The sequence below is a fragment of the Aedes albopictus genome, chromosome 2, assembly GCF_035046485.1.
Source record: "Aedes albopictus strain Foshan chromosome 2, AalbF5, whole genome shotgun sequence".
NCBI lineage: Eukaryota > Metazoa > Arthropoda > Insecta > Diptera > Culicidae > Aedes > Aedes albopictus.
The window spans coordinates 69,133,520-69,157,528 of NC_085137.1; the positions used below are offsets into that span (position 1 = coordinate 69,133,520).

At 39.3% G+C, this 24,009-nt stretch overlaps 1 protein-coding gene across 5 annotated transcripts in view; it reads right to left on the bottom strand.

Annotated features, from left to right (window-relative positions):
* Window positions 1-445: 445 nt before the first annotated feature.
* Window positions 446-24,009, bottom strand: part of LOC109431007 (adenylate kinase isoenzyme 5) — a 52,699-nt gene continuing 29,135 nt past the window's right edge. For 3 of the 5 annotated variants that reach the window (XM_062849828.1, XM_029871451.2, XM_029871450.2), the window contains exons 5-9: window positions 23,349-23,531; window positions 22,520-23,037; window positions 22,207-22,423; window positions 1,676-1,840; window positions 446-1,061 (exon numbers count right to left, since the gene is read on the bottom strand). In XM_062849828.1, the coding sequence (XP_062705812.1) occupies window positions 702-1,061; window positions 1,676-1,840; window positions 22,207-22,423; window positions 22,520-23,037; window positions 23,349-23,531 (1,443 nt within the window). In that variant the 3' untranslated portion in view covers window positions 446-701. The remainder of the gene's footprint in view (window positions 1,062-1,675; window positions 1,841-22,206; window positions 22,424-22,519; window positions 23,038-23,348; window positions 23,532-24,009) is intronic. The other 2 variants (XM_062849829.1, XM_062849830.1) reach the window with 2 other exon arrangements.

Genomic DNA, 24,009 nt, shown 5'->3' on the forward strand with positions numbered 1-24,009 from the left:
TTTGAATAGTCCGTTAAAAAGGGAAACGATGAGAAGCGGGTAGCGTGAGACGTCTGTTTGTCTGTGTATAAACTATAAAAAAGACTCCAGGTTAAAATTATTTAAAATATAGAAGATATTACATTTCTACCAAAAGTAGATCGGTCCGAGTGTTTACATGTGACGACTTAATGGATACGTTTTTAGTTATTTTCCTACTGGGATTGACTGTAAGATTTTCGAAAACAAGGTGAAACACGTGTCTCAGCAAAACAGCTCTACTGAATCAATTTATTATGCTTGTTTCCCACGATGATAAAGTGATCTAAAAGTAATTTCAGCATTAAAGCTCTACGTCCAAAACCTAATGTTGTCCATAACTTAAAGATTTTGATTTTCTGTTCCAATTTTTATTACATTGTATGGTTATTATTATTATTCTCGATGATGAGATTTTTTGTTAATGTTTCACTAAATACTATTTATTCATTCAATAAACAAAAATACCAATACGTAACAACATTTGGCACTAAGCCAATTTAAATATGTTCACTTAATTATTACTTATCCTTCTCGAATCTGGTTAAAGCTATGATTTATTTGATTTTTGATTCTGTGAAGGTAATGTTCCATTCGATACCGTAATAGTAACGAAAACTTTTTGTACTTATTAGCTATGGCTGTCTACACCTTGGTTCTGACCTACTTGAGTGGGTGATCTTCTACATGTGAGTATCAAAACTATCCGCCTCTTGTAGCATATTCCGGAAATTGGGCCGACCGTTCGGGATGTATCCATTCCTGTTAGCTCCTCCGGCTGTAGCTACCCCTCCAAGATGACCGTTGGCCAAGCTTACGTGATGACTGATGGTTGGCACAACCCCAGGAACATCCGCATCCAAATCATGAACGATGGCGTCGGCATTCTTCTGAACTGTCGAATTTCGACCCTGCTGAATGGCGTTCTTGAAGGTACCAATCTTCACCGGTGTAATGTCCTGATTCAGGACCTTCTGGATGTTGTCCCGGACGATGCGTTCGAACTCTCGCTGAACCGTAGGACTGTCGGTGTCACCGTCAACCTTTAAATTATACGAAAGATAAAAGCTTTCATTAATCAACTTTCATCATTTGTAATGTAACTTGAAAAATACAAGCAAGCTCTACTCAAGATGCAGACAAACAGACGTGCCACTATACTCACGTCCCATCGCTAATCTTCCAACGATTAATTCATTACTCTCTGTAGTTCGACAATCGCACACTCACGGCGCTCATACCTTTTTTGCTACTGTTTGAGGATTGTACACTACCACCATCTAGTGAGTGAGCGCTCGACAAAATAAAGAGTGACACGTCTGTTTGATTCTTTGGCCAAGACTTAGTTCAAGTGAACGTTTTTTTGAGATTCACGACATTGACAGCACCGCTAAATTTCTGTACTTGAACTCACATGGTCATCCATTATTCACCGACAGATGAAGCAATTATGGCTCAATTTGAATACGTACAATGTCCACGATTTTTATATCGAGAAAACGAATACAGTTCCAATTCGGGAGAGAACCTTGAACGCAGACAGTGAAACTTTACTTCCGTTGCCGCGGTTCGCCCGGTACTGCACCGGTCGGTGAATAATAGATGACCGTCGAAGACGATGATATGCTACATGGAAACGGAAAGGCAATACACTTACGATGGTCAACCGTCCAGCGGTGTCCATTTCCTTGAGCATTGGGAGGGTCAGTTCGCGGAACAGTTCCAAGCGCCGCCGGAAGGAAGATACGGTATCGTCCAGCCGGCCCCGGCCGAGCTGAAGTTTCGAACAGTCCAGAAGTATGATGGGTGGCGATTGGCGGTACTGGAGGGATAGAAAAGAATATTAATCAGCAAATGTTCCAATGAATGGTCATATGGGGAAATTACTATCGTCATAAGATTGATCCAAATATTCTTCTTCTTGGCATTATGTCCCAGTTGAAACAAATAATGCTTCTTAGCTTAGTATTCTAAGACCACTTTTACAGGTATTAACTAAGAGCGTCCTTTGCAAACGATCATTTTAATTGTATATGCCGTGAGGCAGTGTATATTTGCGACAGTCTTATTCTCTTCGTCATAGGGTGTTTTCTGAAACCTGTTGAACTCAATAAAAGGCCGCAAAACTCTACTTACTGAACTAAATTATACGGCCTAATTTCAAATCAGATAGAATACTTATCAGCCGAAAATGCCTAAATAGGCTCCTAAAGGCCTATCTCAATTTCTGCATAATTCGATCAAGTATTGATTAAAACGACATGTTTACTCATTTTTTAAGTATTCCTATTAAATAAAGCCCATCTATATATATAAAAATGAATTTCCGTCTGTCTGTCTGTCTGTCTGTCTGTCTGTCTGACCGCTATGGATTCGAAAACTACTGGACCGATCGGTGTGAAATTTTGTATGTGGGTATTTTTGGGGCCGGGGAAGGTTCTTAGCTTGGTGCGGGACCTCTCCGGTTTCTGGAACGGGGGGCTCCCAAAGAAATGAACCGGAAATGAGTTGAGAGAGAAGTTCAATACGGTCGCAAACAAAACCAATCTAGAGTGCGGTGCTGCAATGAGCCCAGCAATTGTCAAATGTGAAATGGCAATTTCAATGTTTGCCCACCAAATACTTATATTTGGATGTTTGAAACCTATCGGCTCGGTTTCGGAGAGAAACCAGCCCAAATCCCCAGGCTTCGGGGGCAGGATGGAATCTTCAGAGGCAGCGGAGAAGCAACGACGGGGTAACTGGGAGCAGTGGCGGTGGCAGCGGCGGGGAGAAGTCCAGGATCGAAGAAATGCAGTCGGGCGGCCGGGATCGGGGAGACAGTCCTACCTGATGAAGCTTCGGGCGCGTGAGTTATCCCGTGCTTTGGTCCGAAATGGTCAGCTTTCAACGGCCGGGCGGAAAACGTTCGGCCGAGATGGTGATGACTTCGACCGGAGCAGATGTCCTCGGGATGGCCGAAAACGGAGGCCGAGCTGGTGGGGTTTCGGGAACGTGGAATTGCCCGCACTTTAGTTCCAAAATGACCGGCTTTCGACAACCAAGCACTGAACGAATGGCTGAGATGGGGATGGCTACAGCCGGAAAAGATGTTCACAGGGTGGCCGGGTGCTAGAGGCCAGGGGCTTAAGCAAGCGCGTAACTACAGTGCATTAGGCCCCCAGCTTTAAAATCGTGCACGCTGGCTGTAGTGCATAACAAGCGTGCACGACATCGGAGCTGAGGGGCCAACATTCCTGCAGCAGTTCCTCTAGGGATTGCTCTTGAAATTCCTCCACGAATTATTTTAGGAATTCATCCAGGCATTCCTCCAGGGATTTCTATAGGGATTTCTCCAGGGATTCATCCAGCCATTCCTTCTAGATTTAGTTCTGGGACTCCTCCAGGAATGCTTTTGATAATTTCACCAGGAATTATCCCAGGAACTCCAGCAGAATTCCTGAAGAATTTACCTCAGGATTTCTGGATTTCATCCAGGCATTTCCTGCAGGATTGCTACCAAGAATACCTTCAGAAATCACCCCAAGAATTGATCCAGGAATTGATCCAGAAAATCCTCCAGGGATTCCACCAGTATTTCCTCCAGGATTTTCTTCAGGAATTGGTCCAGGTATTTACCAGAAGTTCCTTCAGGGATTCCTCTAAATATACTTCCAGAGATTCCTCCAGGAAGTCCTTCGATAATTCCTCCAATAATTCATCCAGATGTTCTTATAAATTTTTTTCCTGGAATTCCTCTGGAAATTGCTAATGGGATTTCTGCAGGGATTCCTCCAGGAGTTCTTCTGGAGATTTCTCAAGGATTCCTCGAGGAATTCCTCCATGTATTTCTCTAGAGATACCTCATGAAATTCCTGTAGAAATTCCATTAGGGATTCCTCGAGGAATTTCTCCAGAAATTCTTTAAAGGATTCCTCCAGGGATTCTACCTGAAAGTTTTCCAACTATTTTTCAAGAAAATCTTCCAGAAACTCCTCCAGGAGTTCCTCTGAAGATTTCTCGAGGAATTTCTCTAGATATTCTTCCAGGAATTCGCACAGGCATGTCTCCAGGCATTCCTTCAGGAGCTTCTCTAGGGAATCCTCTAGGGATCGCTCTAGGAATTCCTCCAGGAATTCTTTTAGGAATACCTCCAGGCATTCTTCCAGGAGTTCCTCCAGGGATTTTCATAGGGATTCCTCCAGGGATTCATCCAGGAATTTCTTCAGCATTTGATTCTGGGACTCCTCCAGGAATACCTTTAGGAATTCCACCAGGAATTACCCCAGGAACTCCTGCAAATATTACTTCAGGAATTCTCGCAGAAATTAAAGCAATAATTCGTTCAGAAATAACAACGGAAATTTATAGAAGAAATCGTCCCCCGGAGTTTATACCAAGAATCCAGGGATTCCTCCAGGAATTGGTTCAAGGGATTCCTCCAGTAATTCCACCAGGTTTTCCCCAGTATTCTACCAGTAATTTCTAGAGAAATTTACCAGGAATGCCTTCAGGGATTCCACTAAAGATTCTTCCTACAGTAATTCACCCAGATATTCTTCCAAGAATTCTTCATGGTATTACTCCAGAAATACCTCTGGGAATTTCTCTAGGAATTTATTACTCGCGCTGTATCTCTGTTTGACGCTTATGCTTTCACTTATCCGATCGGTGTGAAAATTTGTAGGTAGATATGTTTGAGCCGGGGAAGGTTCTTAGCTTGGTGTGAGACCTCTGCGGTGTATGAAACGGGAGGCTCCCATACAGATAAATTTCAAGTCACACTGTTCCATTTTCTTTACGGACCAACTGCTAAAAATTACAACATATCTAAATGTTTCCTTCTTTTATCGAAGGTTTTCTTTCGGGTGGCGCTGTTTTGTAGCTTATGGCAGTTGAATTGTAAATTCTATGGTCGAGTTGTCAGTTTAAGTTAAATTGATAAAAAAAAAGGTTAGCAACCAAACCAACAAACAGCATTCTTTATCTGAGACAAATGTACCGAAAGGAAGATAACGTGCCTCTGGAGCCGGGCTTCCGATGTTTATACAAATGAGTTTACAGACTCTTTGGAGCCATAAAACTAATTATTTAATGAAATGATCAACAAGATTTTTAAACGCATCAATTTGTCCAAATGGTGGGTAACTACAGTCAAACCTCCATGAGTCGATATTGGAAGGACCATCGACTCATAGAAATATCGAGTAGTGGAACTGATATCCATTGGAAAGCTGTTTGAAGGGACCATCATAGTAACCCAGAAATTATTTTTTAGTATGGAAAAATTAACCTCCATGAGTCGATATCGAGTCAAGGAACATCGACTCATGGAGGTTCGACTGTATGTTCATATGTAGAACATATTAAGAAAATTAAGAAAAACATTAGAAAACACCTAAAAAAACACCTGTGCAAGAGCAACAATAAAAATGGGCAATACAAGGTTTGCCGGGTCAGCTAGTAAAATATATTTTCAAAAATTTTAATAATTTTTGCAACACTCCTTGTTTAGCACTAAATTTTGGGTAAATTTTGTTTACCGTGTATGTCAAACAGGAACATTTATTGTCAAAAGTGAGCCAATGTGGTGTCTTTTGCAACCCGCCGTTTCACTTTCGTTACGCCAAGGTTGACCTCGAATGTCAAACAAGACCTGCTCATCATTATTTTATTTTCAAGTTTATTAACTATTCTGTTATTGTTTAAGTTCGGAAAAATTACTATTGAGATCAGAAAAGCATGCACTTTCGTGTTATGCAGCAAAACCGGGGAAATATTTTTCATTTTAGGACCCTATTCACTTCATGGGCACACCTGCTCCAAATTTACTGCTTCGTCGTTCAATTGATTGATTGATTTGTCTTTGTTTGAGAGACTTTCAGCCCTTGGCTGGTTCGTCTCTGTAAACGTTCAAAATGCACCTTTGAGAGCAAAAATAACCAAGCGTCTCCATTAGAATGCAGAAGAATGTGGCAGCCTATTCATTGCACCCATAAACAACTAGCAACGCTCCATTGAAAATCAAAAAGCGCTCCAAAAAGAATGAACATATTGTCTATGAATTGCACATTTATTTTGTCCATAAATATTTGAAAATGTTCCATACTTTATAAAAAAATGTATCAGTAAAACATAAAATTTTCTCATTACCCAGGACGCGTGCCATCGGGTAGCTGAAACTGCACCGCGCTCGCGCTGCATACGACGAGCAAGGTTTTTTTTTGTAATGTTGTTTCCTTTTGGAGGGATTTCTTCGGCAAATTATTTGGAAATAGTTTTGGAAATTTTTATTGGATTTGATCCAAAACTTCATATAAGATTATTTTTTGTGGTTTTCTTGGACATTTTTTTTAAGAACTTTTACGGCAAGTCCTTTGGAATTTTGTTCGATTGTTTTGAAAATTGCTCAGCAGAAATATTGGGAAAATGATTTAGGTTATTATTTTTGAAAATACCTACAGTATTACCGTGGGCGTCGTGGCCGTGCTGTTAATGGCACCAGCCTTTTAGGCGTATTTTAAACCACGAATTGTGGGTTCGATTTCCATTCCAGTTGGAAGTAAAAAAAACCGTACCTTTATGAATTTCTTTGGGAGTTTCATCGGCAATCCCTTTGGAAATTTATCTGACATTTCCGTCTGTTTTTACTTTGGAAATTCAATTAGATACTCTCTTACGTATTAAACAAAAATACAATGGAATGGCCGGAGAAAATCTTAAAGAAAGTACCTAAGGAATTAAAAAAAAATCAAGGTGTTTCACAAAAAAATGCTGAAAATTTTCAAAAAGCAATTCCCAAGAACGTTTGCGAAGGCGCCCTAGAAATAACCGAAGAATTTTCCAAAGGAATTGCTACTAAAATTACATAATGGAATACTGAAGTACTTTCCGTTGCAGAAGAAATCTTAAAAAGAATACCGAATAAGTTGTCGAAGGCACATCCGAAAGAATTCCAAAAGAAGTTTCCTAAAGAAGCCCTGAAGGAATTGCCCGATGATTTCCAAAGGAATTTTCTGTGAGATTTCTAAAGGGATTGAAGAAGAAATTACCAAAGGAATTGCTTGATAATATCGCAATCAATTTGTCGACGGAAATGCAGAAAGAAATCAATAAGAAATTGCCGGATGAAATCTTAAAAATATTTGTCAAATAAATTCTCAAAGGAATTTTGTAATACATTTCCATTATGATTGCTGAACAAATACTCAAATGAAATATGTATTGGAAAAAGCAGATATAAAAACAAAGAATTTGCGGATAGAACTATGGAAGGAATTGGCGAAGCAATCGAAAAAATCCAAAAAAAAAAATCTAAAAGAACTCCGAGAAGGATTTCCAAACAAATTGAGAAGAAATTTCCACAGGTGTTACTGAAGACAGTATCCTTCTCAGTGGTCCAGAACGTTTAGACTGAACTAGAAGCTCATAAGAATACTAGCGCCACGTAGTGAATGATTCTTGGATTAAATTGTTTTCTTTGCGAAAGCTCTTAGTCTTCTGAGTAACTTTGCCGAAGACAGTATCCTTCTAAGTGGAGAAGAACGTGAGATATTCCACAGCTACTGACAAAATGTAATCCCGACATAGTGCCCTGTGTAGCAGATTCCCGATGGCCAATGTTCCCGGAATCTCTGTTTCAACATATCAACATATTCTTGACGAAATTATCTTTCAAATAAGACATTGGTCATTAGGCCGTGTCGATTTTTGCAAAATTGCGAATACACAATCCCGAATAGTCACAAATGGTTGCAAATGGACCCAAATGAAGCCCTGCAAAATTTAAAAAATCTAAAAAATCGGTAAGCTAGTCCGCAATCGACTTGAAGTTTTATATGGGAATTCTAATTTCTCAGTATGGGGAAATCCAACTTTTCAAACTTTTGAAGAAAAAGGCATTTTAAAGCAACTCTAAAAATCCGCTCCCCCCCTGAAGATTTAGTGCATATATTAGTGAACATTTTGTTAGAAGACAACTTTTTAGTTGCACTTCAGATAAGGGCGTTATTAAATTTCGAAACAACGGACATTTTATTCGCATGATTTCTAACTTCTTTAATTGGCATCACTGCACGTTTTTCGTGTTGAAGAGGGTGGTAACAGCCATCTGCGGCGCCACCACCCGCTGCTGGATGGAGACGCAAGTACCTTATAAATATGGGATAGTTGGGATTGTAAATATTATTGCGATATTACTTTATAAACTCTTGGTATCCTCGGCAAAGTTGTTAGCATGGTCAAGAGCTGTCCAGTGATGAACTAAATCATTGGCAAATCCATCGCTAGGCGGCGCTAGTGTGTATACAAACTGCATGCAACGTATATGCGTGTATCTCAAAAACGTGATAATTTAAGTGTGTGGTGTCTTCGACAAAGTTTTTGGCTGGGTCACGGGCTATCCAGTGACGAACCAAGTAAGTAGGAATTCAACCGATAGGTGGCGCTAGTGTGCATACAAACTGGATGCAAAAGTACAAACATATATGTCTGTATCTCAATAACGTAATAATTTAAGTAGGTGGTGTCTTCGACAAATTTGTTGCCTGGACCACGGACTATGCAGTGACGAATGCAATACAGTCTAGACTCTTACTACACGGTTGTTTCGGGGGTGCAGTAGGAATCCGTGTTGTAGGAATCCCAGAGCTTGTGGGATTTCGCCTAATTGGGGGTGTGAGAGAATATCTCAGGAGTATTACAAGATAGCACCATACTTTCTTTGGCAAAATTGTAGTACTAGAATAGATCTACCACACAATGCGAACTAACATCCAATTAGTTGGCAATTTGGCCGATAGAGGCGCTATGTAGAAGTAGTTGCATATGTTCACTCGCCAGTAGAAGCATTCATAAGTTATCACATGCGATATCTCAAGATTTACTTGATTTGGAACAATTCTGTCTTCGGCAAAGTTGTTCAGTAGGTCAAGAACAATCTGGTGATTCACCAATTAGTTGGTGATTACGCCGCTAGGTGGCGCTAGCTGTCAAGCGAAGTTTCAAACTTCTCTAGCTCGCGATCCAGAGCAGATAGAAAAAGGTCGTCTTCGACAAAGTTCTTCTAGAAGTCAAGAGCTATCTAATGATTCAACAATAAGTTTGTGATTTCGCCGCTAGGTGGCACTAGTTGTCAAGTAAAGTTTCACACTTCTCTATCTCGGGATCCAGAGCAGATAGAAAAGTACCGTCTTCGGCAAAGTTCTTCAGCAAGTCAAGAGCTATCTAATGAATTAACATTTAGTTTGTGATTTCGCCGCTAGATGACGCTAGTTGTCAAGTAAAATTTCACACTTCTCTGGCTCGCGATCCAGAGCAGATAGTAGAGGGCCGTCTTCGGTAAAGTTCTTCAGGAAGTCAAGAACAATCTAGTGATTCAACAATAAGTTGAGGATTTCGCCGCTAGGTGGCACTAGTTGCCAAGTCAAACTTCAAACTCCGCTATCTCGGGATCCAAAGCAGATAGAAAAGATTCATCTTCGGCAAAGTTTTTCAGCAAGTCAAGAGTTATCTGATGATTAAACATTTAGTTGGTGATTTCGCCGCTAGGTGGCGCTAGTTGTCAAGTATAGTTTCAAACTTCTCTAGCTCGCGATCCAGAGCACATAGAAGAGTGTCGTCTTCGGCAAAGTTCTTCAGGAAGTCAAGCGCTATCTAGTGAATTGACTATTATTTTGTGATTTCACCGCCAGGAGGTGCTAGTTGTCAAGAAAAATTTTAAACTTCTCTGTTTCGGGAACCGGAGTAGATAGAAAAGTGTCGTCTTCGGCAAAGTTCTTCAGGAAGTTAAGAGCATTCTGGCGATAAAAAAAATAAATTGGTGATTTTGCTGCTAAGTGGTGCTAGTTGGCAAAGTTTTAAACGTTTCCATCTCGGAATCCATAGCAGATAGAAAAGTGTTATCTTTGGCAAATCTCTTCAGAAAGTATAGACCATAGAACAACCTGGTGATTCAATAATTAGTAGGTAGTTTGCCGCTGCGTGGCAGTATTTGGCTAATAGAATTTTGAACATCTATCTTGGATCCAGACCAGGGTTGACAATCGTCGTTCTCTTCACTGCCACGCAAAGAAAACAAAATAAATCATATTCTCCCGACAGAACAATATTGATGAGTAGCATTTTCATTGCCAGAAAAGGGTTCCACGATGAACCCGAGGATGAACCTCCATGATAAATAGTCGACCACCAACATTTTTGTCATCCTTTTTGTTCCTTGTAAACGAGCGGCGACCGGCCATGGAAACGCCACCAGGAAGTAGCCTGTATGAGTTTTTTAGCGTGTATGATAATGTTGCACCGCAATAGTTCAGTTGGTTAATAGTAATCTCAAGTAGCAAGTAGGAAGTACACGTCAAGTGTCTGCTTTTTTGGTTATTTATGTCCTACACGGGAAATTCAAACTACCCTTATTTTGGGTCGATTCTACCCTAAAATGAGTACATCAAATTGATTAGTTACCCAAAACTAACTCCTCTCTCCCCCACAGATATTGTCTTAATAAACAGATGTGTCTATCCAAGGGGGGTCCTTGAGGCCAATAAGCCAATTTTGAGTAAATGTAGATTTACCCAAATTTGGGTTGAATGAAGGGGGTCTTGGGTTGAATTTACCTACTCTTGAGTATATTATTAGTTGGAGGTAAAGGCAATTTACCTTGCGTGAGTTTAATCAATTCACTCAAATGTTGACTTATTGGGCCGAACTATAGGATTGCGTCAAAAGAATCCAATTTTTGGTAGTTTGGCGGTTCCGTGTACCGCGCGCAGCATTGTTGTACTTTGTCAATACGGATTCCCATAGACATGATTCCTCAAATAGTACACACTTAGAAAAAATCACCGCCTTCGGTAATTTTTTACCGAAATCTCAACAGTTAAGTTTTGTTTACCGGAAAAATTCGGTAAATCTGGCAACATTTACCGAACTTTGTGAAAGTTTGACAGATAAACGATAACTTTCTACCGGAATTTTGTAATTTTTTACAGAATTTCGATAAATATCCATTACCGAACGTTCAGCAGTCGAGATTTCGATAAACATTACCGAACGCGATTAGCTGTGAATCTTTCTAAATTCTAAAATAATTTTCAGCATTTTATGGCTGCATTAAATAAGCTGCTAAAATGCACTCCGCCAAAGCAATATGGCAAGTTAATTTTTACCACAAATGCCTAAATTTTCACTCGCAAAATGATAGGTAGACTGAGGCGCGTTGAGAATACGGAGCTGAAATGCGTAATTCATCGATAAATCTGGAACGGCTTTCAAATTGACGTTCTCGGTCAGCCGGTATATTCATGCACACAATTTATTAATAACATGAACGAAACTGTTGATGCATAATAACAGGCTGTGACGAATGTAGTGACTAGCTGACTAGTTGTCGAATCAGTCATATTTTTTTAAGTCGACTATAAGTTGTATCTTGGTTCGAATGCATTAATGCCGTTTATATCACGAATGAATGTTTTATATTGGCTTCACCTCTTGCGCTTTTTTGGTTGTAATTTAGTCGTTAATAAGACGATTGGTTCAAATGGCATAACTTTCAGTATAGTTGCAAAACAAATTACAGGAACTTATTAATGTCCAAATGTGTTGCTTGGGTGTTTGTCTGTGAGCGGAGCCTATGTTGTCGCACAGTAACACACAAATATGAATTTCAATATACAAAAAAGTTTGCATGTGGGATCGAACATCGGACCTCTGAATTGTCAATCCTTCCCACGTAACACACTTGTCACATAAAAGTTATAGCAGTACAGGTTTTTGTTGCGCTGTGACTTGACTTGCTTCTAACAAATTCTGACTTCTGTTTAACCAGAACCTGCTCTGTCGTACTCGTAAAGCGTGCTACTTGAGATTACTATTAACCAACTGAACTATTGCGGTGCAACATTATCATACACGCTAAAAAACTCATACAGGCTACTTCCTGGTGGCGTTTCCATGGCCGGTCGCCGCTCGTTTACAAGGAACAAAAAGGATGACAAAAATGTTGGTGGTCGACTATTTATCATGGAGGTTCATCCTCGGGTTCATCGTGGAACCTTTTTCTGGCAATGAAAATGCTACTCATCAATATTGTTCTGTCGGGAGAATATGATTTATTTTGTTTTCTTTGCGTGGCGGTGAAGAGAACGACGATTGTCAACCCTGGTCTGGATCCAAGATAGATGTTCAAAATTCTATTAGCCAAATACTGCCACGCAGCGGCAAACTACCTACTAATTATTGAATCACCAGGTTGTTCTATGGTCTATACTTTCTGAAGAGATTTGCCAAAGATAACACTTTTCTATCTGCTATGGATTCCGAGATGGAAACGTTTAAAACTTTGCCAACTAGCACCACTTAGCAGCAAAATCACCAATTTATTTTTTTTTTATCGCCAGAATGCTCTTAACTTCCTGAAGAACTTTGCCGAAGACGACACTTTTCTATCTACTCCGGTTCCCGAAACAGAGAAGTTTAAAATTTTTCTTGACAACTAGCACCTCCTGGCGGTGAAATCACAAAATAATAGTCAATTCACTAGATAGCGCTTGACTTCCTGAAGAACTTTGCCGAAGACGACACTCTTCTATGTGCTCTGAATCGCGAGCTAGAGAAGTTTGAAACTATACTTGACAACTAGCGCCACCTAGCGGCGAAATCACCAACTAAATGTTTAATCATCAGATAACTCTTGACTTGCTGAAAAACTTTGCCGAAGATGAATCTTTTCTATCTGCTTTGGATCCCGAGATAGCGGAGTTTGAAGTTTGACTTGGCAACTAGTGCCACCTAGCGGCGAAATCCTCAACTTATTGTTGAATCACTAGATTGTTCTTGACTTTCTGAAGAACTTTACCGAAGACGGCCCTCTACTATCTGCTCTGGATCGCGAGCCAGAGAAGTGTGAAATTTTACTTGACAACTAGCGTCATCTAGCGGCGAAATCACAAACTAAATGTTAATTCATTAGATAGCTCTTGACTTGCTGAAGAACTTTGCCGAAGACGGTACTTTTCTATCTGCTCTGGATCCCGAGATAGAGAAGTGTGAAACTTTACTTGACAACTAGTGCCACCTAGCGGCGAAATCACAAACTTATTGTTGAATCATTAGATAGCTCTTGACTTCTAGAAGAACTTTGTCGAAGACGACCTTTTTCTATCTGCTCTGGATCGCGAGCTAGAGAAGTTTGAAACTTCGCTTGACAGCTAGCGCCACCTAGCGGCGTAATCACCAACTAATTGGTGAATCACCAGATTGTTCTTGACCTACTGAACAACTTTGCCGAAGACAGAATTGTTCCAAATCAAGTAAATCTTGAGATATCGCATGTGATAACTTATGAATGCTTCTACTGGCGAGTGAACATATGCAACTACTTCTACATAGCGCCTCTATCGGCCAAATTGCCAACTAATTGGATGTTAGTTCGCATTGTGTGGTAGATCTATTCTAGTACTACAATTTTGCCAAAGAAAGTATGGTGCTATCTTGTAATACTCCTGAGATATTCTCTCACACCCCCAATTAGGCGAAATCCCACAAGCTCTGGGATTCCTACAACACGGATTCCTACTGCACCCCCGAACCAACCGTGTAGTAAGAGTCTAGACTGTATTGCATTCGTCACTGCATAGTCCGTGGTCCAGGCAACAAATTTGTCGAAGACACCACCTACTTAAATTATTACGTTATTGAGATACAGACATATATGTTTGTACTTTTGCATCCAGTTTGTATGCACACTAGCGCCACCTATCGGTTGAATTCCTACTTACTTGGTTCGTCACTGGATAGCCCGTGACCCAGCCAAAAACTTTGTCGAAGACACCACACACTTAAATTATCACGTTTTTGAGATACACGCATATACGTTGCATGCAGTTTGTATACACACTAGCGCCGCCTAGCGATGGATTTGCCAATGATTTAGTTCATCACTGGACAGCTCTTGACCATGCTAACAACTTTGCCGAGGATACCAAGAGTTTATAAAGTAATATCGCAATAATATTTACAATCCCAACTATCCCATATTTATAAGGTACTTGCGTCTCCATCCAGCAGCGGGTGGTGGCGCCGCAGATGGCTGTTACCACCCTCTTCAACACGAAAAACGTGCAGTGATGCCAATTAAAGAAGTTAGAAATCATGCGAATAAAATGTCCGTTGTTTCGAAATTTAATAACGCCCTTATCTGAAGTGCAACTAAAAAGTTGTCTTCTAACAAAATGTTCACTAATATATGCACTAAATCTTCAGGGGGGGAGCGGATTTTTAGAGTTGCTTTAAAATGCCTTTTTCTTCAAAAGTTTGAAAAGTTGGATTTCCCCATACTGAAAAATTAGAATTCCCATATAAAACTTCAAGTCGATTGCGGACTAGCTTACCGATTTTTTAGATTTTTTAAATTTTGCAGGGCTTCATTTGGGTCCATTTGCAACCATTTGTGACTATTCGGGATTGTGTATTCGCAATTTTGCAAAAATCGACACGGCCTATTGGTCATCTGAATTGGTACAAAAATCGTCATTCTATAAGCACAGACAAACAGACGTAACTCTTAGAGGAAATTCATCAAAAACTTTTGCCCGGTGTCATTTGCATGAGTACACTGCCACCTGTCGGCCATGATAGATTTCGATTTGACGTTTTGCTGACACGCACACTACTACACAAATTGCCTGTAATTTTCGTTTGCATCATTCAGTAATGTGTACACTGGCAAACGTCAAAGCGATCGAACACTAGCGCCTCTGGTGGAAAGATCGCGCAAATCAAATTAAATTTGAATTGATCGTTAAATGCATGTGCCAAGCCGTTTTGAAGAGTGTTACGTCTGTTTGTCTGTGCTATAAGAGTTTTAATTTCTTCGTCATAATGACGCCAACGCATTATTCGTAACTTTTTTTAATGCCCGAAGAAGGTTAAGATGTAAAAGATTCACTTCCTCAACTTTTTTGTTGGACACCCTTCAGTGGTTGTCAGTGAAGCAAATAATTGTCTTTTTAACGTTGGTGTTCATTTTTAAATTAAAGAATGGTATGCTGCCTAGATATTTGGGTGACCGAATTGAAAGAGGAAGTGACATTCACAGTTACAGCACTAGAAACGCGGATCAAATACGAACACCCTACTTTTTGCATGGTGCTTCACGCCTTCACAAAATGCCTTGTATTATAAAGGTATAAATGTTTTCAATTTGATGCCTGACCATATAACGAATGCAGTAACGCTATCACAGTTTAAGAGACTATGTATTTCACACATAAAAGCTACTTTTTGAACAACAGAGTAGCTGACTTTTTATTCTTGACAAGATTTTGTATCTTGACGAATTTTACCAACGTATATTTTGTGTGGACAATTTATATTTTTGTAATAGGAGGCACGAGCAAACTATAATGGTCACCCCGATGATGATGATGGATTTTATATTTGTTGACGTAGTATTATTAACTGAACTTATTTTGTGTAGTCTACAAAAGTTTGAGTCTCGCGCGCGGTGACAGGCATAAATGTCATTTTTGTATTTATTTATCATATGGAATATTTGTACTGTTGAAGGATTCTCTAGATTAGTAGTGAGTTGTCTAGTTGAATGTCAGGAATTTCTTGAGAATGAGAATATTGCCGACTGTTTTGACATCGCGCAAACGTCATCTTTTCTCGCAATATTTTTGATTTTCTGATCTTTCATGATCACTAGTAACGCTTGCAAACATCTGTAGTTGAGAGCAGCAGTATTTTAATATTTATGCTTTTGCTGTATAGTATGACAAATTATAACGTTGTATATCTGTAACAAGAAACAGACCGTATTTAGTTTGCAAATCTGATTTCATTGATCATCTATATATATATATATATATATATATATATATATATATATATATATATATACCACCTCAACCAAGCTGAGTTATATGCCCAAATTTCAGGCAATTTGGCGCACAAAAACCCCCCATGACGAAGAGAACAAATCTGTCGTCACCCTATGTATAGTATACAAAATTCCTGTCTACATCCTGGAATTTAAAAGAGAGGCTTACAAAAATTTCTTCAAAAGATGCAGAAAACTTATCCACGCTTGGGCGGTGGCTTCTATATTCGTCTGTTTTCCACTATAACTCAGTCAAATTTAAACCAATTGACACAACTTTTGGAATGTGGTGAGATAGGTATAGTATCTACCCGTGTACAACATTTCAAGTCAATTGGTTCAAAATTGACTGAGTTATAGTGGAAAACAGACGAATATAGAAGCCACCGCCCAAGTAGCGCGATACCCTAATTGTAAAAGAAATTGATAAAAAATAGTTTGGGCGTATTTTCAAGCTTTATTTTTGAAGTGTCTCCACTAGAATCACTTTTCTACCTTTCTTTTACATCAAAGTGTACTGAAAGGTTACATGTTCACTCAAAAAACTTTCGGTAGAAGGCTCGGAGAGTGTAGTCACACATATATCAATCAACTTTGTTCGGAGAATTGGGATGATGTATGTATGTGTGTGAATATGTGTGTATGTATGTCTGTGTACAAAAAAGGTAACTCATTTTTAAGGAACTTGCCATTGACCAATTTTAACGGTTTCAGCAGAAATCGAACTGAAATTTTACCAGATTGATTTCTATTGCAAATGGTCTGAATCCAGTCCAGCCGTTCTGGAGCTTTGGCCATCTATGGTACACAAATTACGTAACGTGCGCGATTTCAGACTCCCCCCCCCCCTTGTAACGCTTCTTGAATGAAAACCAAAAATATTTTGTATGGCTCGTAGCGCTAAGCTAGATTCCCCCTTCCCCCTATAGCGTTACGTAATTTGTGTACGATGCCTTAATGATCCGGACCAGCACCGGTTGAACTGGCTATATAAAAAATTACCTATTCCTCTTCTTCTTCTATTTCTTGGCATAACTTTGCGCTTGGGATAAAGTCTCCTTCCCAGCTTAGTGCTCTATGAGCAATGTCATTTTCTGTAAAAAAAAAGTTCCTGGACCGTCCGGAAATTAAACCCGTCACTCTCTCAGCATGGTCATGCTGAATGCACACGCCTTTACAGCTGTGGCTATAAGGGCTATGAACCATAACTCATGCCGTTCATCGAATTACGTCGATTTTTGTAACCTTAAGCATTACTGACGATTTTTTTTGCGAAGTGCATTCAAAATGGCGGCCCTTACTGAAATAAGGATGAATCCATGGTGAACTCCTTAAAAAATCCATAGATTCATTAAGTAAATTTCAGAAGAAATTTGTGGATAAATAAGCCAAAAATTTATGCGGGTTTTCAGCTGAAGATTTTTAATGAATTTAAGGATCAAATAAGAATCGCATATTATCCAAAACCAGCACTCTTTTCCAGAATTACGTAAAAGCAAACAAAAACAGCATGTTCGATTGTCATAATAGGGTCCTAAAATAAAAATATTTTCCCGGCTTTGTTTTATAAGACAAAGAAGCATGCTTTTCTGATCTCAATAGTATTTTTTTCTGAACTTAAACAATGACAGAATAGTTAATAAACTCGAAAATAAAACAATGGTAAGCAATTCTTGTTTGACATTCTCGAGGTAAACCTTGACGTAACGAAAGTGGTACGGCGGGTTGCAAAAGACATTACACGGTAAACAAAATTTACCCAAAATTGAATGTTAAATAAAAAGTGTTGCAAAAATTATTAAAATTTTTAAATAGATATTTCATGGGCTTTGATATGAATACTTAAAATAAGAGTAAATATGTCGTATTAATGAATGCTTGATCAAATTATGCAGAAATTGAGATATGCCTTTATTAGTCTATTGACTAAATAAACAATCAGCCATTCTTATTATTATCATCGATTTGTGGATCATTCTGGGAAAAAGTGCCTTTTTAGTACTAAGATCATTTGCCATTTTAAATTGTGCCTTCACATCAAAATTCTGCACTTTCTATTAGAATTTCTTTTTTGATTTTGGAGTTTCGTGAACCTCTCCTACTGCCCATGTTCCAAAACAGCAAACTAAGGAACACGCTTTTTAAGTGCCAGCCTTGTTTCCTTTTTTACGGACAATTGTAATAAAAGCACAAAGTGATAAATTTTATCGTTGAAGTATGAACAACAAATTTCATAAACATTCAATTTATTTTAACTTTCTGAAGAAAAACTCTGGTGAGACTGTATTGCCGATAAATCTAGCAATATTCAGGATTTTCTCAGCACAAGCTGTCCCATGTCATGCGAGATTTTAAGCATAAGCTGTCCCATGTTGCAATTTTCATCATAAGCTGTCCCATGTCGATTTATTTTTTTAGATGATGGTCCTGCCGCATACCCCTACAAAGGTTTGAGCTAGACGATATATCTTTAAGATAATTATTAATTACTAGCTGTCCCGGCAAACTTTGTCTTGCCGTCTTGTGGTGGTTTGACAACTGTTGAGCTCAAAACGTCACCGCACTCTAGATTGGTTTTATTTCGATCGTGTTGATTTCCTTCCCAGCTCATGAAAAATCAGTACTTTATCAATTTTCTTACTTTTCTAGTTGACTTACGTAACTTTTTGTACATATAAACACAGCCACCAAGAATACGAATCGAACCGTGCAAGAGTCATGCTGATCGATTCATCCGTTCGTGACTTTTGTTGCCTCAAAGGTAAGTCAAACTCATTTTTATATATATAGACTAGCTGTCCCGGCAAACGTTGTCTTGCCAAGTTTTGGTGGTTTGACAACTGTTGAGCTCATAACAGCAACGCACTCTAGATTGGTTTCATTTCGATCGTGGTGATTTCCTTCCCAGCTCATGAAAAAGCAGTACTTTATCAATTTTCTTACTTTTCTAGTTGATTTTCGTAACTTTTTGTACATATAAACACAGCCACCACGAATACGAACCGAGCCGTGCAAGAGTCATCCTGATCGGTTCACCCGTTCTTGAGTTTTGTTGCCTCAAAGGGACTTCAAACTCATTTTTATATATATATATGCTGGGGTGATGTGGGTTTAGGGCGAATAAATACTTATTGAAAGCAGCCTTTTTGCGGTCAGCTTCAATGCTGGAATTTTATTTAGTTTTTATTATAAATTCAATAATTTTAATCTTAAATATAACTTACATTATAGTATTTAACTGCTGCTCCGAGACACAAACATCCCAACACTTTTCCTTTCAGTTCTCTACTGCCTTCTATCTGTTAACCAGTTCTACACAATGAGCTATTCCAGTGCTGCCAGTTTCACCAAGTTAAAAAACCTACACAACAATATATATATATATATATATATATATATATATATATATATATATATATATATATATATATATATATATATATATATATATATATATATATATATATATATATATAAAGGCACTTTTTCCCAGAATGATCCACAAATCGATGATAATAATAAGAATGGCTGATTGTTTATTTAGTCAATAGACTAATAAAGGCATATCTTAATTTCTGCATAATTTGATCAAGCATTCATTAATACGACATATTTACTCTTATTTTAAGTATTCATATCAAAGCCCATGAAATATCTATTTAAAAATTTTAATAATTTTTGCAACACTTTTTATTTAACATTCAATTTTGGGTAAATTTTGTTTACCGTGTAATGTCTTTTGCAACCCGCCGTACCACTTTCGTTACGTCAAGGTTTACCTCGAGAATGTCAAACAAGAATTGCTTACCATTGTTTTATTTTCGAGTTTATTAACTATTCTGTCATTGTTTAAGTTCAGAAAAAAATACTATTGAGATCAGAAAAGCATGCTTCTTTGTCTTATAAAACAAAGCCGGGAAAATATTTTTATTTTAGGACCCTATTATGACAATCGAACATGCTGTTTTTGTTTGCTTTTACGTAATTCTGGAAAAGAGTGCTGGTTTTGGATAATATGCGATTCTTATTTGATCCTTAAATTCATTAAAAATCTTCAGCTGAAAACCCGCATAAATTTTTGGCTTATTTATCCACAAATTTCTTCTGAAATTTACTTAATGAATCTATGGATTTTTTAAGGAGTTCACCATGGATTCATCCTTATTTCAGTAAGGGCCGCCATTTTGAATGCACTTCGCAAAAAAAAATCGTCAGTAATGCTTAAGGTTACAAAAATCGACGTAATTCGATGAACGGCATGAGTTATGGTTCATAGCCCTTATAGCCACAGCTGTAAAGGCGTGTGCATTCAGCATGACCATGCTGAGAGAGTGACGGGTTTAATTTCCGGACGGTCCAGGAACTTTTTTTTTACAGAAAATGACATTGCTCATAGAGCACTAAGCTGGGAAGGAGACTTTATCCCAAGCGCAAAGTTATGCCAAGAAATAGAAGAAGAAGAGGAATAGGTAATTTTTTATATAGCCAGTTCAACCGGTGCTGGTCCGGATCATTAAGGCATCGTACACAAATTACGTAACGCTATAGGGGGAAGGGGGAATCTAGCTTAGCGCTACGAGCCATACAAAATATTTTTGGTTTTCATTCAAGAAGCGTTACAGGGGGGGGGAGTCTGAAATCGCGCACGTTACGTAATTTGTGTACCATAGATGGCCAAAGCTCCAGAACGGCTGGACTGGATTCAGACCATTTGCAATAGAAATCAATCTGGTAAAATTTCAGTTCGATTTCTGCTGAAACCGTTAAAATTGGTCAATGGCAAGTTCCTTAAAAATGAGTTACCTTTTTTGTACACAGACATACATACACACATATTCACACACATACATACATCATCCCAATTCTCCGAACAAAGTTGATTGATATATGTGTGACTACACTCTCCGAGCCTTCTACCGAAAGTTTTTTGAGTGAACATGTAACCTTTCAGTACACTTTGATGTAAAAGAAAGGTAGAAAAGTGATTCTAGTGGAGACACTTCAAAAATAAAGCTTGAAAATACGCCCAAACTATTTTTTATCAATTTCTTTTACAATTAGGGTATCGCGCTACTTGGGCGGTGGCTTCTATATTCGTCTGTTTTCCACTATAACTCAGTCAATTTTGAACCAATTGACTTGAAATGTTGTACACGGGTAGATACTATACCTATCTCACCACATTCCAAAAGTTGTGTCAATTGGTTTAAATTTGACTGAGTTATAGTGGAAAACAGACGAATATAGAAGCCACCGCCCAAGCGTGGATAAGTTTTCTGCATCTTTTGAAGAAATTTTTGTAAGCCTCTCTTTTAAATTCCAGGATGTAGACAGGAATTTTGTATACTATACATAGGGTGACGACAGATTTGTTCTCTTCGTCATGGGGGGTTTTTGTGCGCCAAATTGCCTGAAATTTGGGCATATAACTCAGCTTGGTTAGGAAGGATTTGGAACCAACTCTAAGGTCAACAGGTTCAAAAAAAAAACAATGACAAAAAGAAAACAACTGCCGTAAATTCGTAAGTTCAACTATCTATATTTTTTATAAATAAGTGTATGACAAAAATCGGAAACCATGGGAAGCGTACCTGGTGATGGTTAGAACACTTGACAATCACGCCGAGGACCTGGGATAGAATCCCACTCCCGACAAATTCACAAAATGTGGCAATGTGGGTTTTTCCTTCGGAAGGGAAGTAACGCGTGGGTCCCGAGATGAACAAGCCTATTGCTGAAAATCTCGTTAATACAGATAAAAAAATATTGGAAATTTGATTTTACAGTAGACGTTCGATAAGTGCAACATGTTTACGTTTCAGTTACCGAATGAAATTCGCTAACTGCAACGACTGACAGTCGTCAAACAGTTGTCAATTGCCGTTGGACGCAGCCAGAATGCACTCAAAAACATCGCAATGCAGCTGTAGTGCATCTGAAAAACATCGCAACTCTGTTGACGTTTCGTTTTTGACAGATAGCGGTGCGATAACTGCAAAATTGTTGCACTTAGCGGACTTGCAGTTAAAAAGTATTGCAGTTAAACCGTTTGCACCGAGCGAACGTCTACTGTATTCGAAATATTTTCCAGAAATCTTGCCAAAATCTTCAAAAATCTTTTCTTAAATTTCAATAGAAATCGATACTTTTTTCCAAATACCATCAGCAAGTACAACTTCTTTAAATAATTGGACTCCTCCAGAAATTCCGCTAAAACTAGTTCTAAAAATTCCATGAAGGATCCCCCTTCCAATAGTGCAAAGCACTATGTAAAAAAATATGGATGAACTCAATCTTCATTGAAATAAACGTGACCCAAAAAGTACCTTCTGTTCGAAGTCCCGCACTTGCTGCATATCCCGTGGATAGCCGTCGATGATGACGCCCCGTTTGTCGCTCAGCTGAGCCAGTTGGTTTTCGATCAACTGCTCTATCGATTTTTTAGGAACCATTTCACCGGCCGTAATTGCTTCCTTGACGGCGTAATTATCTGTCCCGACCCGCGGATCCGATTCTGCTATCGCTCGCAATAGACGCCCCACGCTGTAATTAGACAGATAGAGGAAAAACAATACTTTGCCATTAGCGGGGTCACGCCTCTCTCTAGGTAGTATAGCGTTTATGGGGATAATACTGTACCTAAAGTGACCCCACCCCGGATTGATTCCGACTGTTTTCAAGCACAGTGTCGCCTTATTGCTTCCGGGTCCACCGATGACCCATATAATCGGCGGAATCTGCCCCGGCTTTAGGGCCATGCCGTGCCCGATAGGGCTGTCCTGGCGCGTTGCTGCGACTGGCACTGCTAGGCTACCACGTGGCTGCTGCCGTAACAATTGAGCAGCTCCGGCTGCTATTGCTGGCACCGGAGGCGACACCGGAGCAGCTACTGGCGGCGGTGGTGGCGACGGGGACCGATTGCGGCCATTGATTTCTACTTGATGTGCCGCCCTGGCCCTGGCCGAAGCTGCAATAACTTTATTTTGACTAGGTGCCGTGTCTACGCTAACTATACTGCCGGGAATGTCGTCTACGCCCCTACCCATACCTGCGACTCCGTTCAATAGCGCTTCCTCGTTCTCCTGTGCCTTGAGAATCTCGAGCACGGCCGAGCGGAAGTCTTTGTACACCTCGGTGGGAGCGCGTTCACCGTTGATCTGTTAAAGAGAAAGATTTCAAGTCAATTTGATACCAATGATAATGAATACCCAATCAACATTTTTGCTGGATAAGAGCTTAAAAGAGCTTTCTTCCGAATGCGTTTGTTACATAAGCTCTTATGCAGCTACTTTTGGTTTTTAGCTAATCGAAACACAGGTATGCAAACGAACAGAGGTTTATATTCAAAATTGCTTTGCCTCTCATATATTTGGCCAATATTTCTGCAAACAGCAGACCGTTTGCGCAATGTGCCCGAGCGTGGCCGATCTTGTGCTATAACTACAGCTACAGGAAGAACTTCACTTACTGCGAGAAGCATATTGCTGTGGTCGAAGTAATCCGCAACGGGCATGACGTTCTTGAAGAAGTTTTCCAGTTCCATCTTGGCAAGCGACAGGACCACGTGGCCCAGCCTGGCACCATGGTCTATCTGGCGCTGGAGGATTGTCTGGCGCCAGGATATCAGTATAATACCGTTGATCACTTGGATCTGGATGGGAAGAACACAGGTATAAATTAATTAGTGATTACAAACGTAGATGAAGAACCTATTACAAAAACGGAAAAGTATAAAATGTTGAAATGAGAAGACGGGAAGAGAAGAAACCAGATTTTAAGGAAAATGTTCAAATAGAATGTTCCATTAACCTTCTTTCGTTCTGTCGATTTTCCGTTCTTTTGTTTCCAAGTTCAAGTTGAGGTCTATTTTACAAAATGATGTAATGTGTCATGCGATGTCCTGTATCATGTCAACAAATTAGCATTTAAGCGCGCGGATACAAATAACTCGACTCCACACAAAATTACTGTTCCCTGGTATGTAAATACTTTACTACGTCAGCAACGTGATCTCTCTCCACCCACACTATTTATACCGGAACCTATTTTTATATCACATGTGAGTGGAACTCCATGCACAAATCAATTGCTGACCGTTGTTTCTGAGATTAACCCAGCAGCAGTAGCGG